At 43.0% G+C, this 12,184-nt stretch overlaps 1 protein-coding gene across 4 annotated transcripts in view; it reads right to left on the reverse strand.

Annotated features, from left to right (window-relative positions):
- Positions 1–1,796: 1,796 nt before the first annotated feature.
- The window catches only part of ZC3H12C (zinc finger CCCH-type containing 12C), a 47,802-nt gene continuing 37,414 nt past the window's right edge, over positions 1,797–12,184 (reverse strand). For all 4 annotated transcript variants that reach the window (XM_082051038.1, XM_082051040.1, XM_082051037.1 and 1 more), the window contains 3 exons: positions 10,642–10,876; positions 9,621–9,727; positions 1,797–8,862 (listed from right to left, as the gene is read on the reverse strand). In XM_082051038.1, coding sequence (XP_081907164.1) covers positions 7,466–8,862; positions 9,621–9,727; positions 10,642–10,876 — 1,739 coding nt within the window. In that variant the 3' untranslated portion in view covers positions 1,797–7,465. The remainder of the gene's footprint in view (positions 8,863–9,620; positions 9,728–10,641; positions 10,877–12,184) is intronic.

A 12,184-nucleotide genomic window follows, 5' to 3' on the forward strand; every position in this document is an offset into this window, starting at 1 on the left:
CTGATAAATGCAGCAGAAGCAATTTGCCCCTCTGAGACTATACTGTGAGTCCTTCCTTTACCTGCACTTTGGGAACGGAGCCTCAGCCCTCCAAAATTGCATTTTCTTACCTGGTGAGTAACATGATGCTATTTTTTTAGAAGTGTAAGGGAAAGTGTGCAGAGGATGCTTTTTCATTTCCTCCTCTACTGCAAATAGATTTCTGGATCTATCACGCAGAGATGCAATGCAAATGCTTTAGAGCTGGGATGTCAAACTCATTCTCACCAGGGGCCACATCAGCCTCATGGTTGCCTTCAAAAGGCTGAATGTAATTTTAGGAGTGGTTACATTTATGAAGTGAGCCTGATGTGGCCCCTGTGAGAATGTTTGACACCCCTGCTGTAGAGAGAGCCTTTGAGCAGCAGCCCAAAGAAACCAACAGCGCTGCGCCGTGCGGATCTGCAGCCACGGAACCCTCGCCTCAGGTCATCGACTCGTCTCTTCTGGCTGGAGATGTGCTCATCCGCCCCGAGCCCTCCCGCTGTTTACATACACGCTCTTTGCTCAAGCTCCAAGCAGCGATTTAATGAAAAGTAGCTGCGACAATTCAAACAGTGCTTCCGGAAAAATAATGTTGCGTTTCCATGTGGCGTGTGTGAAGGCTCAGCTGAGCTGAAGGCGACGGGGGCAGCTGGGCCAGCACCACCCTGCCATAGCCCAGCTGGGCTTCTGGCAATAAGGGGCAGCGGCGCTCCGAGTCCAGCTGCAGATCAGAAAAATGCAATGTGACCACAAACCAGGGGCCAAGCAGCCTCGGCAGAGCTTGCAGAGGAACCAAAACATGAAGCCCAGCAGCTCTCAGCGGTGGTGCCTGGTCTGGAGCACCCCGGGAAGCGCCTCCCACCCCTCACATTGCACACAGGCAGGTCCCACGGCTCCCACTCCGCTGCCAGTGCGACCCGCCATGGTGCAGAGCACCCGTGCTCAGCGTCCAGAGCAGCACCCCGGGGCAGCGCTGCCGTGTTTCCACGCAGCTGCTGGGCAGGGACCCTCAGCACAGTAACAGCGCGGGCTCAGACTGCATAGGGCACAGTAACTCTGCAAACCTGCATCAAGCAACTCACCCGTGGTCACAACCGATGAAGGGCATCGCTTTTTATTTGTAGGCCAGCTGCTCATTCCAGCTGCGTTCGTGCCACCTCGCGTGGCTCCTGCGCCCGCACGTGGGGAGGGAGCAGGCGGGACTGGGGTCCCAGCGAGCCCGGCACAGGGAGCCCAGCCAAGCAACGCCATTGGGCAACAAAACATCATCCAACAGCTCCGTTTATTCTGAGTAGTCATTATATCACAGCTTATTGCAGCTCCTGCTGTATCTTTGCATCCACCAGCTGATAACTATTTTCATTCTCTTCTAAATTTTCTGTCTACCCCACAACATTCTGAGCTCCACCAATAACAACTGCACGATGAAAGACAAGCAGATGTGCAGCAGCAGGTGGAAGGAGAACAGGTCCCCTGGCACAGTCTCCATCCAAATCCTGCTACTGAATAACTGACATTGCTATTTAACCCGAGTCTTAGTCTTTTCAGTCAGTAAAATGATGGGAAAGCACCTATTAAATATTAATTACTGCATTAAAAATGAACTGATAATCTACAATAATTTCATGTGTTTGAAATCCAGTTTAAATTTACTCAGAGTGAGCACTTCTGTTGTGCAGGTAGGAAAATGGAGCTGTCTACAACTCACTGCTACCTTCTATGCTGCTCTTGAGATCATTTTGTTTTTATGAAACAAAACCAGCCCATCAATGAGGAAAATGAACCTTTATTTTCTTCTCTAAAAGCAGAATCCATGTACATTTTTTTCTGTATGGTTTAGAAGGTGGTTTTAAGATGTGAATAGTCACATCACAGAAATCATACAGAGTAACCAGTGAAGGAACAAAGAGCCAGTATGACAATTGCTTTATCAAATAGTCCAAACATTATTTTTAACTCATTTTTTTTTGCTGGAGTGGACTTCAGGACAACATTAAAAATCTCACCTAGTCAACACAAGTACAGAGATAATGACGGGGAAATGAACTACAAAACACAATTATTGCTGCTGTATCTGCATTTCTGTTTCCTGGCAGCATGTTCTGTAATACGCTGGTAAAACAGTTTTTAAATATCAGTTCCATCAAGAATGTTGTTCAGATAAATAAAAAAGTAACCAACCAGCCAACCTAACTTGGTAAATGAGACTTCATCTGAGAGCGAAAGAACAAGTCAGCTTAAAAAAAGCAGTGAGGTTTTTGTTTTATAAGGTGAAGAGAAGGTTGTTACACCTTTGATGTGCTTAAACATCTACAGAGATTTGGCTTGGAGCGTTCCCAACAGCCACAAACTGCGATCCCGGCTGAACGACCTGTCAGCACCAGCGAGATCTCGGCTCTGAGCGGGTGCAGGCGGCTCCCCAGCTGTGCTCCAGATGTGCTCCTCAAGGCCCCGCTCCTCCCGCGCTGACACACAGGCCCGGTTTAGCTCGGGTCTCCTCTCGCGCCGCTGGAATCAGCGCACAGGAGTGACCTGCGCCCAGCCGGGTCAATGTGTGAGCACTCGGAGACCGGGCCCTCCAGCGGCCATTACACCTGAGAGAGGAGATGAGAACTATTGCCATCATTTAGCTTAGAAGGTAGACAGAGGAATAAACATTTCAAGCACGAGTTGTGACAACCCTTTGAAACCTGAAAAATGGAAGCTGGGACACTATTTAAAGCATACTTGTATCTATGAACACCACGCCGTATTGATGGTGCCGTCACACCCAGTGCCCTGCCAGGGAAACCCAGCGCACAGCGGGTGGGTCACACACAAACAGGCACTTCACGTGCCATTTGGTGGCCAGATGACCAGTTTCTGATGAAACCTCAATGAAATGTATTCTAGAACATCTAAAGATGAAGTCTGAATGTCTCTGATGTTACCTAGCAAAAGGTTAGCTGGAACAATAACACGGGTGATTTGAGGATTAGTTACATGGTTAGTCTGAACAATGTGCACATACATACTCAATTTGAACAAAATTCTTAAACTGCACTTCTCTAAAACGTACAAAGTATATAAAATGCATGATTTGACATTTATAAAACCTCAGCCCTTGTATAAAAAAACAAAAGAAGGCCATAGAGTTTTTCTGTTGTTGTTTTAAGTTTAAATCTATTGGTTTTTATTCTCAGCAGTTTTAGTTCCTATGATAAATAAAACATATAAACAGCGCTCCACCACGGCCTTATAATGCAAGGAATAAATTAGCAAGAGTCACACTGTAAATCAAAATAAATAATTTCTACATTATTTTTATTTAAAAAAACGGTATCTTTAATTGCACAGTATTTTAAATTTTCAGTAGCAATGAAAAGTCAGTTGGCTATTTTTCTAAATGCTCCAGAGAGTACGAAAACATTGTGTTTCATTTTTCAAGCTTTAGACATCGCAAACACCTTGGTCAAAGCATCAGCTGAAAACCGATGGATGTTTGGCAGTCTCGGTGCAGCCAGATGCTGCAGCAGCTCTCACCCAAGGCTTTCACTCCCCCGGTGCTCCCCTCGCCGGGGCAAACGCCCCCAGCTTTCTGTGCCCAGTGAGGTTCTCTGGTTTGCACCGACAGCTTTGATACTCTTGGAAAAGTGTCCACCATCAGCTACGACTTCCACAGCAGAAGATCATCGAGAGCCCATAGGCTGCAGGGCTGCACAAGTCCCCTTCCAGGGCTGCGCTGGCCCGTGCGACTCCTTTTTGGGGTGTCGCACAACACATGGGGCTGCTGGCTCTCCCCACAGCTATTCTGCAGTGGGGGACCAAGCTGCGATTCAGACACACCACAGAAAATAAGGACACCTGAAAAGATATGATCTTACCTCGGATTATTAGCAGTAGGCTTAAACCCACTTGCCAAGTGCATGTGAGTGTGTATATATGTAGACATATACGCACACACATTTATATTAAAAAAAAAAAGAAAAAAAGGAGAGACAACAAAGCTATTAATACTGTCATAGCCTGGGCATATTTACCTCAAAATTAGGTTTAAAACGCTAAATACTGGGAACACGCTGTATACAAAACAGTCGTGGGCAGATGCCTCATGTAAACGTGCATTCAAAATACGGAGTATCTATATACTATTACTGACATAATAGCTTGGGATTGTATCTAAAAATATGGAGTTTCTGCTAAGTATCAAAACAGCTCTCAAGTACTGAAGACAAGGGCGAGTGTTGCCCTCTTCTCGCGGTGGGACAGGTCTAACCCCAAGGTACTTAATCCTTTGCTGCAGCTCCAGCATTCAGCTGGGGAGGGATCACTGAACCACATTCACTGTTTAAGTAACACGGGACGTTACAGTTCATTTATTTGCATCAATGCAATTACATTGACAAATGTAGTATCTTACCAGTATCATTGCTTCATGTTTATTACTGGTGTCCTTCCTAAAGGCTCTTAAATATATAGACCGGTGTCGTCTTTGTGGAGGAGTTCACAGGCAACTTCTCATTATTATCACAGCAAAACCCAAGAAAATATCAAGGCCAATACCTTGTCCACAGCAAATCTGCTTTACCCAACACAAGAGAGTCTAAGGGGAACTAGCACATCATTGCACAACATTAAACACCATCAGATTACTCCTTTTCTTATACTTTTAAAGCATTTTCAGTGCCTGAGCACAAAGCACAGAACCTATTACAGGAATTCTCTAGCAATCCACACACTTCCAGGGGTTCAATACTGCATTGAACCCCTCCCGGAGGCAATCAATACGAGAGCACACAGTCCCACGCGTCTCCTCGCAGGGTTTTAACACCGTGGCTGAGCCCAGACCTCTCTATGTACACAGCAGGGAGCGTTCTGATGCTCACGCGATAGGGTAAAAGACCAAACGCCTCTACTACATACACGTTTCTGTTCATGCTTAAAGGAATTCAACTTTTGGCAGAAGTAAATTCCTACATAAAAAATAAATGTAGAAACCCATTAAAAACACAAATATAATAATTGCATTATTAAAACAGCTGCATCTACACTATGGTGTAGTACTTAAGTGTAATTCAATTTCAAAAAATCTCAGTGTACAACTAAGATGAGACCCATTTCCCAGTTCAAACCTCAGCGTCAGCACTGCATCGATCTCTACATTAAAACACGCTCTACGGATGGCGACCAACCAAATCCAGGGAAAAACTGTTGCCACGGATGAAGAAGTCCTCTCCCTGAACAGCCAGACAGGACAGCGGCGCCGAGTCCCCCGGCGCTGCCGCAGGGACAGGGGACAGACCCCGCAGCACATCTGCAGCGGGACCCGCGTGAGCACCACCTCCCGAATCAGTTTGCTGAACATGGTTCAGATTATTGGATGTGTCTATAAGCACAATGCTCTTTAGAAGCATTTACTGTGTACCCAAACCCTACTCGTTGCAACACACGGTGTCGCACAAGTAGTGAAAACGTCTTCGTATTCAAAGGTGCTTGGACATCATTTTCAGGCAGCATTTTACCTTTATTTTAGTGAGTTCCCACTACAAAGATTTTAGAAGGAAGAAGATGCCAATACTTGCTTTTTTTTTCTTTTTAACGTGTGAAATTGAGACAGACACCTAAATAAATATCTACCTTTACTTGCCTAAACCTGTTCTATGCCTGAAATCTCTAATTTTTTAAATAAGGGATAAAATGTTGCCCAAAAGACTAGTTACACATTTGTGTTTCTATTTAATCTACAAATCAAAATAGTTCTCAGTTAAAAAGATACAATTTGTATCAACAGTAAAAGGTACTTTCTGGTTCTTCAGGGCCTTACTTTAAATTCCAGCAAGCGTACCAAAATTATCAGCAGTAATAGTGTAAGCTAGTGATTTTTTTTAACACTGAACATCGTTACAATGGATGAAAACCTAAAACTGTTGGCAACTATGTCACATAAATACATCTGACATCAATTGCAAAATCTATTTCTATTATATATATATATATAAAAGCTTACGAAGTGCTAGTAAAACCCATGACTTAAAACCAGAAATATCCCTTACTAATACTAAAACAGACTTGGTTTGTCTGTTTCTAAAACTACACTATTTGTGGCAAGAATTGGGCCTACACGATGCAACAGGCCAAAAACTACTATGAGGAACACCTACGGTATCTTCTCTCCTCGCAACCCTCCCCTCTCCAACCGAAACAGAATCAAAAGAAAAAAGTTTAAGTTATTATTTTGAGCTACAATATCATTACCATAGTGCAGTCAATAAATGTTGCATATCCTCAACACACAAAACCTTTTCAGGCCAGCCTTGATAAATAGCAAGAAAAATCAAACAGTATCTTAAATACAAAACTTGCATTGAGATAATTAAATTCATTTAAAAACAGGTAAATACTTTATGAAAAGCGTATTTTATGCAGTACACTTGTGCAGCAATACAAATTAAAAACACACAAAACAACTAAACGAGACCCTGCGATTTCAGGCCCCCTTCTACTGACCAGAAATACACAGAGCTGGGTAACAACACGGGAACTGAAACAGGGTGGCCCGGTTTGGGGAGGTTCTGAGAGTTTGCAGCTCCTGCTTGCTCCAAAGGGGGCTGTAAATTCTCAGCACCTTTCAAAATCAGGCACTAAGGCTTTTACCTTGTCCATAAATTAGTAAAAAAAAATATATATTTTGTTTTTCCTCCGACTGCATCTGATCTTACTGCTAAACTGCATCAACAAAACATGTAACTACTTAAAACAAAGAAAGCCATGAAAAGTGCCATACTGTAAATTACCAATATATTGTTACCCATTTCACTGTTAACTGGTAACCTAATTATTTGTTAAAAAAAATGAAGTCAGTGCTGTAGTAAACCTTTGTTTCCTATAAATAGATGATTATAGCACAAAAAAGCTCACAAAACCAAACAAAACCAAACAAACAAACATACTTACGCTGTTGTAAAAAGTTCAAAAACTTGGCTTGAAAATTGCCTGCCAGAAGTAGCAAAATCCTCTTTCTGCAGGTTGTTTTAATACCACACAGCCCAAGGACAAACATCCAGCAAGTTAAAAAACGAAAACAAAAATCCCAACAACATGTAATAAGGATAGAAAGTGCTGCATATAAACCCCTGATGCACCAAAGATTATAACCAGAGACCACAGGTTTTTCATATATATATATATATGTATATATATGTATATATATTAATTTAAACTGGAACATTCTCCAGCTGCGAAAATAGCCGTTTAAAATTTTTCAAACTAGAACACAAAACATATCTGGTACTTCTGATGCATGGGGCTATACATACAGACTCCATGATACAGTATTTCACATAAACGGATTACTATATAACCTCCTTGCTGAGAAGGAGATCCCAAATGCTATTGTAGCAAACCTCCCTCAGCGTCAGAGCTGAGCTGAAAACTACTCGACACCACAAAGATGCATCATCTCTCAATAACCCAGCTGAGATTTTTCCACCAAGATGGCTGCAGCGAGCTGCTGAGCATCCGTCACGTGAGGGTTCTTCTTCATAACGATCCTCACAAGATCGGGGGGGAAGATGTTGCAGAGGTTAATGTAAACCTTCTCCCGGGTGTCTGGGTGCCTTGGAGGGTCTTGAGGGATTCCACAGTAAGGTACGCGCCAGGTCTGGTCCTGCTGTTCAGGTAAGCTTTGGAAGGCAAACTGTTCGTAACACGGCTGTGTGGGGTTACTGGGCAAGGAGTAGGTCTGGCGGAAGCCGTACGCATCCATCCCGTAGCTCTGCCTATCCCAACTTCCAAGCCCATCTTGGCCAGAGTAAGGCTTTCTGTGTCTTAACGGAGAATTATCATACAAACGTGAGTCTGAAATGCTGTCTATTCTCGTGGACACGAGGGCTCTCCCCAGATGCATGGTCTTTGAATGTGACGAACTCTGAGACGCAGAGTAGTCGTTCGGACAACTAGAGCGAGCACCGACTGTTGGATGCTGTAGATGCACAGCCATGTATGGAACTGGAGGTTTGTGGTGATGCTTTGGTTCTTCGTGACTATAGCTTTGCACTCGTGTAAGAGGCTCGTGGTAGCTCTGTAGGAAGGGCTGAGTGTTAAGGCGGCCATGGGGATGCATGTGTTGGCACTTCAAGTTCTCCTCCAGCTGTGGGTCAGGCGAACTCACGTAAGAGCGGTCGCTGTAACCCACGTAGGAATCACTGCTGCCGCAGCTAACGCTCCCTTCGCTGCTGCAGTCGGAAGCTACAGAGCTAATCCTATAGTCTGTGTCCAAGGAGAAGCACCTTTCAGGACTACGTGGACCAGATATACTGAGATTTGAATATGCACTCAGCATAGAGTAATACCCTGCATCCACAGGTGACTCACATTTTGGATACTGGTCATAAGGCATTGGCGTTCCGTGATTTTTGGTTGCCATCATCACTGTAGGATACTGTCCCTGTGGTCTTTGATCCTGAGGTGGGAAGTGAACTCCGGACGGAAGGCCGTTAGTTAAAGGTGCAGTACTTTGGGGTTTTGCAGCAGGGGAACATGGTATACTAACTAAAGAAGGTACGGACCTGGTTTCCAACTTGTTTTTGGTGGGAAGCTTTTCCTCCAAGTCTTGATAGACTTGAGTCCTTATACTAGGATCTGATTGCCTCTTTGGCGCAGCACGCTTCAGCTCAGAAGTGCTGTCACTTTTAGTGCTACAGGGAACGCTATTGCTTTTTACGAGTCCTCCCTCACTTGTGGTTTTGGCAGCTGTGCTTCTAGACATGGCACGAAGTTCATCAGCTACAGATCGCTGAGGCTGATTTCCTCTTTCTGGATGATAGTATTTGCATTTGTGTCCATAGGTACATTTCTTCCCTATTAATACAAACGTAATCAGATAAAAAAGCTTCAATGAAGATCTGTTAATAATCAAACAACGGAAATGCTCCTCATTTTAATTTTTACTGACTATTTGAAAAACCTTGCAAATGGTTTTGTGCAACACAGAGTGAGATCTAAGATCTCCTCTCTTTTATTGTGGGGAAAAAGAGGCAGTGGTAGTGTGCTGCATATAGTGCTCCAGGAATGCAAACCAACACTATCAGCCACATTTTGAGCTGAACATGACACTGTCAGGGTGTCTGTAGACACCTGCTGTATTGGGCCAAGGAGATACACAGGCAGAAAACTTAATAGGAAAGTCCCATAGAGTCATAAGACCAGCAGGTTTCAGTTCAGTCAAGAAGGTTTTGTGCCTGTGGGGCTGCTCAGCGGCTAACGTCAGCTCAACTGATTTTCTGGAAGAAAACTTAAATGTCTTATGAGCAAATCACATTAGAAAAGGGCTTTCTGGAGCCTGCAGAATTTAGGTACTGTTTTGCATTTATTCCTACAAATGGTTAATATAGTTGAACCTTTAGTTCAACTAGTAGATAGAAATATTCTCTAAATAAAATGTGAAAAAAATCACTTAGGTTTCCACCATCAGCTCAGCATTTCAAACTTTCTCAAGTGAAGACAACAATGTAAAAACCTCTGTTAAAAAGCTTTTATTTTTGTCAGTGTTAAAATAAAGTTGGAGCTTAGTCCCCAGTCCCAGCAGTACAGAAACTCAACAAATTAAACCAAATTACCGTATGGACACGGTTGCTTCTTATGTTCTGGCACAATAGGCTTCTTCCTAAGAAAATTGTCCAGACTTGGACCATGGCGGCCAAGAGGATCATCAGGAGGCATAAATCTATAAAGAAAAAAAAATAAATTATGGAGGCAAACAAGCCTTTTCATATTCTTCATGCAATGACCAAGAACCTCATGACTGTGACCTACGGCATAACCTGCCATGCTGGTATTTTTAAGCCTGGGAACTTTGAGAGCTCTTTTGAAAGGCCACCTTTCTGCTGCAGGCACTGCCTGAGAGGTGAGTCATAGAAAGAGACTGTGTGGACACCCCTCGTCTGCTTCAGAGACCTTCAGTCCAGCTCAGCTGGCTGCTCTGTGGCAAAGCCAGGCTGCACACAACCCCTTCCCAAACCAAAGTAAGGGCAGCAATACAGGCAGCGAATTCATAAAATGCCACAACTAACTTTGCAAAACTGTGCTCATTGTGTAGGATTCTTGGATCAGTACTTAGGCACTCAAATACAAGTGCCTGCTTGGCAGAGTACTGAGTTCCTCCCAGTGCAAGAAGCCACCAGCAGTAACTGCAGCTGATCTGTATGCCAGGGTATGAAGGTACCACAGATGGATCTAAGCAGACAGCTGAACTAGAGACCTCCTGAGGTTCATTCCAAGATGAGTTTTTCTATGACTTTAAGATTTAGGAGTCTCAGGCACTCAAAAATGCTGGCTCAGTATATCAGAAGAATTGGAATATTACACCATAGCACACATCTAATATAGTATATCCATTGGCATACATCAAAAGGGGAAGAAATAGCCTAAAAAGATATAAAGACATTGTTATAAAAAAGCTCTACCAAAAGACAGAGTTCAAGTATTTTTAATCAGAAGACCAAATCTATCATCAACTATTCCTCTTGTTTTCCTACATGTACCTAAAAATTTGGGTGTAAGATAAGAAATTCATACAAGTGTTCAAACTGTCCTTTCCTCAGTTATTTTAGTGGCACATATAAAGACAGAATGACTCACTTGTCATTAACAAATGAATACATCAGCAAGCGTTCATCTATGAACTTCTTCCATTCAGGCTTTTCATTAGCTAGATCCCTGTAGTTATCATTAGAAACAATGATGCCATCTGACTCAAAGGCCAACTTCACAATAAATCGGTCATCGTAGCACACCACCCTTCTCCCTTGCACCCGGCGGGATGGTGTGAACACAAGAATCTTCTCCTTTTCTAATTTACGCAAGATTTCTTGATCTACAAGGAATAGGAATCAACAGTTAGAAAAATAAAGGAAAGAAAAAGATGTTTGTTTTATCTCCAAAAACATTAGACTTGAGGAAGAAAACCCAAGCATTTAGGACTAAGCATGTCTTAAACGGTTACAGTCCAGGAGAAAGTGTCTGTTACACAGTATTTGAAGTTACAGTCGGCAGTCAATTGGCAATACTTTAAAAAAAAAAGAAAAACCCAAACCACACTGAAACCTCCTTCTCCATACAATTTCTCCAAGACCATCACAGGGGACTTTGTTCATGTTGCTGTGGTTAAAAGAAACACGGCATCTCAAAATGCCTGTGAAAAATTCCTCTGGTTGACAAAGGGGAGAAAGAAAAATCTTCAATCTTATGTTTTGGCAAATAGAAGGGCTATACTCTAGCACAGCCAAGGGCTTCCCACAACTGAGCTCCTTGGTAAAGACAGACCCTTTTGTGGTACCCAGCAAGAAACAGACTTTTAAGTAATTCCAGGAGCTCACATTAATGGGATGAAAGTTTCTGCCCATCAAGAGAAGAGGTTACTACTAGTACCTATAAGGACTAGAAAATCCACATTCTGTCCAAACACTCAGGCTCTTCACAAATCATCGAATCATTCTGGTTGGAAGAGACCCTCCAGGTCATCGAGTTTGACCACAACCTAACTCTAGCACTAAACCATGTCCCTAGGTACCGTGTCTATGACCCTTTCAAACACCTAATGCTAGCAGAATCCCCTAAAAAGATGTCTAATGTCATCTTATAACAAAGAAAAAATTTGTGGCGGCGTTTGTTTTATTTTATTTTACTTCCAGTAATAGTTCAGAACATATCTCTCCTTGAAGGGTTTACAGTTTTACATTAAAAGTCTTAGCAAATCCAAACAGATTTATCTTTAACCCTGCAAAATAACTTTAACATTCTACCTAATTCCTTCTTATCTTACACAGTCTGTAAATCACCTACCCAAAAGCATTAGTGTGTCAAGTTCTGGGCTCCCCAGTTCAAGAAAGACAAGGAATTACTGAAGGGAGTCCAGCAGCAGGCTACAAAGATGATTAAGGGTCTAAAGCATCTTTCTTACAAGGAAAGGCTGAGAGAGCTGGGTCTGTTCAGCCTGAAGAAGAGAAGGCTGAGAGGGGATCTCATCAATGTTTATAAATATCTCAAGGGTGGGTGTCAAGAGGATGCACCAGACTCCTTTCAGTGGTACCCAACAATAGGATAAAGAGCAATGGGCACAGACTGAAGCACAGGAGGTTCCACCTGAATATGAGGGAAAACTTCTTTACTTTGAGGGTACCAG

This window comes from Streptopelia decaocto (assembly GCF_964273445.1).
Source record: "Streptopelia decaocto genome assembly, chromosome: 1".
Taxonomy (NCBI): Eukaryota; Metazoa; Chordata; class Aves; order Columbiformes; family Columbidae; genus Streptopelia; species Streptopelia decaocto.